We start from the raw sequence: 5409 nt of genomic DNA on the forward strand, positions 1-5409 counted from the left end.
TATATTTATTTATCTTTTATTTCATTTTATATATTTACTTATCTTTCTATGGTTGAGAGGGTTAAAGAGGGATAAAGAGGGAAGTGGATAGCTGGGTTGAGGTGATAATTTGGTATTTTTATGGCTGAGATGCTGTGTTTTTATTTTATTTATTCATTTATTATGGCTGAGAGGGAGTTCTGGTTTGAGAGGGATAAAGAGGGAAGTAAAGGTCGGGTCTTTTTATGGTCGAGATACTATGTCTTCTTTATATATTTATCTTTTATTTTATTCTATATATCTATTTATCTTTTATGGTTGAGAGGGAGTTCTGGTTGAGAGGGATAAAGAGGGATAAAGAGGGAAGTAGGTAATTGGGGTGATTCTGGTCTTTTATGGTTGAGATATGTTTATTATTATCATTATTATTTTATATTTTGACTTGCTAGGCTGCCCAGATGAAGTTTTTTAATTTATATATTCATTTATCTTTTTATGGTTGAGAGGGTTAAAGAGGGAAAGAGGGAATCAGGTGGTTAGGCTGAGGTGATTTTGGTATTTGACTTCTTATGGTTGAAATACTGTTTTTTATATATTTATTTACCTTTTATTTTATTTTATATATTTATTTACCTTTTATTTTATTTTATATATTCATTTACGTTTTATGGTTGAGAGGGAGTTCTGGTTAAGAGGGTTAAAGAAGGGAAAGAGGAGGGAAAAAGAGGGAAAGAGGGAATTAGGTCGTTGGTGATTTTGGTGGTCGCCTTGCTGTGATTGAGATACGTTTCTTTTATTATCATTATTATCATCATTATCATTATTATTATTCTATATATTGACTTGCTAGGCAGCCCAGGCAAAGTCGATTTCTGGTCGAGAGGGAAAAAGAAGGAAGAGAAAATTAGGTAGTTGTGTTGATCCGATTTTAAATGGTTGTTTTTTATGGCTTATTTCTGTTTATTATTAGTGTTATTATTATTATTATTATTATTATTATTATTATTATTATTATTATTATTATTGTTATTATTTTTATTATTATTATTATTATTATTATTATTATTATTATTATTATTATTATTATTATTATTATTATTATTATTATTATTATTATTATTGTTATTATTATTATTATTATTATTATTATTATTGTTATTATTATTATTATTATTATTATTATTATTATTATTATTATTATTATTATTATTGTTATTATTATTATTATTATTATTATTATTATTATTGTTATTATTATTATTATTATTATTATTGTTATTATTATTATTATTATTATTATTATTATTATTATTATCATTATTATTATTATTATTATTATTATTATTATTATTATTATTATTATTATTATTACTATTATTATTATTATTATTATTATTGTTATTATTATTATTATTATTATTATTATTATTATTATTATTATTATTATTATTATTATCATTATTATTATTAATGATGCTGAGATATAATGTCTTCTGGTTGATTGGATAAAAGGAAAAAAAATGGTAGTTTCTTTAAGTTGATTTTGGTAATAATTTTTATAGGTGAGAGGATTTTTTTATATGGATTTTTAATTGGTTGATTTTAATGATGTGGAAAAGAGGAAATTAGGTGATTAGGGGTTAATGGGGTATTTTCTGCGGTCGCTTTTAATTTCGTTTGGTTTGATGATTGTTTTTATTTATTATTTCTGTTTGTTTGTTTGTTGTGTGTCTTTATGTTTGTTAGTAGTTTGTTATTTTTGAATTTCCTGGATGTATTTTTCTGTCTGTTTTTATCTTAATTTACTCTGCTATTAGCAACATTAGCTACTACTGCTCATAATAATAATAATAATAATAATAATAATAATAATAATAATAATAATAATAATAATAATAATAATAATAATAATAATGATGATAATCACAATAATAATAATACAAATACTAATACTAATACTACTACTACTACTACTACTACTAATAATAATAATATTAATAATGATAATAACAATAATAGTAATAATAATAGTAGTAGTAATAAGTATCATAATAACAATAACAGTAATGATAATGATAACAATTACAAAAAAATATATACACACATCCCTTACCATGAGCTGCTCTGTGGGTCCAATAGTAAGCAAAATCCACCCCTATGGCAGCCACCCACCAGGTTACGGGGGAAGACCAGTCTAAGTCAATAAGGCGATATTCGTACAGCCAAGAGTAACCCCAAAGCTCGAAGCTGCGAGTCACGAGTCTGTGAAAATTGGTTGTTTTACTTGAAATATCCTGGTTGCTTATCTTTTATTTTTTATCTTTATTTATCTGTCTTTCTATCTGTCAGTCTTCATTTCTGTCTATCTATCTGTTTGTGTCTGTCTTCTCTTTCTCTTTCTTTCTTTTTCTCTTTCTTTCTTTCTTTCTTTCTTTCTTTCTTTCTTTCTTTCTTTCTTTCTTTCTTTCTTTCTTTCTTTCTTTCTCTCTCTCTCTCTCTCTCTCTTGCACACACCCACACACACACACACACACACATACGCACACACACACACACACACACACACACACACACACACACACACACACACACACACACACACACACACACACACACTTACTTTCTCTCTGTCTCTCTCTCTCTCTCTCTCTCTCTCTCTCTCTCTCTCTCTCTCTCTCTCTCTCTCTCTCTCTCTCTCTCTCTCTCTCTCTTTCTCACTCTCTCACTCTCTCTGTCTATTTATCTATTTATCTAAGTAACAATCTATCTCTCTATCTATCTATCTATTTGTTTATCTCTCTATTTACTTTTTGTCATTATTCTAATTTTCATTATATAAATATATTTTTCATTAAATCATGTATTATTCGTTTATTAATATACGCGTCTATTTATTTATCCATTTGTCTGTCTGTCTATCTTTCTCTATTCTTATATTCATCTGTATATCTATCTTTTTATCTGTCTACATTTCTATAAATCAGTCTATCTTTCATTGAATGTATGCATGTATGTACATGTGTATGTATATATGTATGTATGTGAACCGTATCCATGTCTTCATCAGCAATACCTTTTCATGTATGTATGTGTGTATGTATGCATGGACGTGTGCATGTATGTACTGTAGGTATGTATGTGTGTGTGTGTGTATGGACGTGTGTATGTATGCACTGTATGTATGTATGTGTGTATGCACGTATATATATGTGTGTGTGTGTGTGTGTGTGTGTGTGTGTGTGTGTGTGTGTGTGTGTGTGTGTGTGTGTGTGTGTGTGTGTGTGTGTGTGTGTGTGTGTGTGTGTGTGTGCGCGTGTGTGCGTGCGTGCGTGTGTGTGTGTGTGTGTGTGTGTGTGTGTGTGTGTGTGTATATATATATATCTATATATATATATATATATATATATATATATATATATATATATATATATATATATGATTTTTCATTTATCCACCTTTCTACTCTTTTGTATCATTCTTATCACTTTCACTAATTGAATAATCTACTTATCAATATTTATCACATTTTCTCATTTATGTTCTATCTACTGATGTACGTTTTTCATTATTCCTATTACACCGCTTAATATGTTTATTAAAGATCTAGAACATAATGACCATTTGGAAATAACGAAAAAAAAATCTATATAATTTTCCTGGTGTTTTTCCTCCGTGGAAGCTTGAAGAAAAATACGTAAAAAAAAAAATTATGGTATTGCAGCAAAATCATGGAATTTACTCGAGACTTGTTGGTAAATAAAGATTATTAACAAATTTGTTTTTACGATAAATAACATTTATATTTTTTTTCTTTATTTTAACTTGGTTTCAATATTACGGCACCGACACTTCAAATATAATTTTTACTATTAGAAACACCTCTTTTTATATTATACAAACACTTCCTATTTAAAAGCATCTTTATATTATACGTTCATTGGTCATTCAAAACACACAAACACAAATCTTACTCAAAAATCAGATATAAAACTAACCAAAAGGATAGAAAAACATGAAAAAAAAATCAAATATACTTGCCAGATAAACCCTTTTAAAAGATGATTTCTATGAAAATTGGAAAATATACATCAACTATAATTCAAGATTTTTTCGCAGTTCTAAACCCTATGCAAAGACAATTTCCTAAAAAAAAAAAAAAAGATTAAAAAAAAACACGTAAAATAAGTACATAAATACGTAACTAAAAAAAAAAAAAACACACAATAACTCACAAAAAGGGATTTTTTTTTTTTTTTTTTAACCCACATGAAAAAAAAAAAAAAAAATAGCCCAGATGTAGAAGAAAAAAAAAAAAAAAAAAAAAAAAAAAAAGAAAGAAAGAAAGAAAGAAAAATAACCCACATGTAGAAGAAAAGACAAAAAAAAAGAAAGAAAGAAAGAAAAAAAATAACTCACATATAGAAGAAAAGACAAAAAAAAGAAAGAAAGAAAGAAAAAAAAATAACCCACATATAGAAGAAAAGAAAAGAAAAAAGAAAGAAAGAAAAAAAAATAACCCACATGTAGAAGAAAAGACAAAAAAAAAAAAGAAAAAAAAAACCCACATGAAAAAAAAAAAAAAAGTCAAAAAAAAAAAAAAAATTTAACCCATTTGAAAATAAAACGAATAACCCACTTGCACGCTTCGTAAACGAGGCCATGGCCCAACGAGGTGATTCCGTCGTTAAACCTCGCTATTTTCTTCCCTGTAGCGAATCCTACTAGAAGTTCGAGGACCAGAAAGGATATGAACACCGGAACAGCCTGGAAAAAAAAAGGGTTTATGTATTATTCGCAATGTTGTGGTGTCAGGTTTATGTCTATATAACGGTATTATTCGCAATGTTGTGGTGTCAGGATTATGTTTATATAACGGTATTATTCGCAATGTTGTGGTGTCAGGATTATGTTTATATAACGGTTTTATTCGCAATGTTGTGGTGTCAGGATTATGTTTATATAACGGTATTATTCGCAGTGTTGTGGTGTCAGGTTTACGTCTATATAACGGTATTATTCGCAATGTTGTGGTGTCAGGTTTACGTCTATATAACGGTATTATTCGCAATGTTGTGGTGTCAGGATTATGTTTATATAACGGTATTATTCGCAATGTTGTGGTGTCAGGATTACGTCTATATAACGGTATTATTCGCAATGTTGTGGTGTCAGGATTATGTTTATATAACGGTATTATTCGCAATGTTGTGGTGTCAGGATTATGTTTATATAACGGTATTATTCGTAGTGTTGTGGTGTCAGGTTTACGTCTATATAACGGTATTATTCGTAGTGTTGTGGTGTCAGGATTATGTTTATATAATGGTATTATTCGCAATGTTGTGGTGTCAGGATTATGTTTATATAACGGTATTATTCGCAATGTTGTGGTGTCAGGATTACGTCTATATAACGGTATTATTCGCAATG

The 5409-nt window shown here is 28.0% G+C and overlaps 1 protein-coding gene across 1 annotated transcript in view; it reads right to left on the reverse strand.

The window, feature by feature from the left end:
- LOC138859172 (alkylglycerol monooxygenase-like) overlaps positions 1 to 4743 on the reverse strand; it is a gene marked incomplete at both ends in the record, with an annotated part of 7537 nt that extends 2794 nt beyond the window's left edge. Inside the window, 2 exon segments of the mRNA XM_070120380.1 lie at positions 2093 to 2241; positions 4616 to 4743. Of these exon segments, the coding sequence (XP_069976481.1) occupies positions 2093 to 2241; positions 4616 to 4743 (277 nt within the window).
- Between the last annotated feature and the right edge of the window lie 666 nt (positions 4744 to 5409).

Source organism: Penaeus vannamei, unplaced genomic scaffold, assembly GCF_042767895.1.
Source record: "Penaeus vannamei isolate JL-2024 unplaced genomic scaffold, ASM4276789v1 unanchor4914, whole genome shotgun sequence".
Taxonomy (NCBI): domain Eukaryota; kingdom Metazoa; phylum Arthropoda; class Malacostraca; order Decapoda; family Penaeidae; genus Penaeus; species Penaeus vannamei.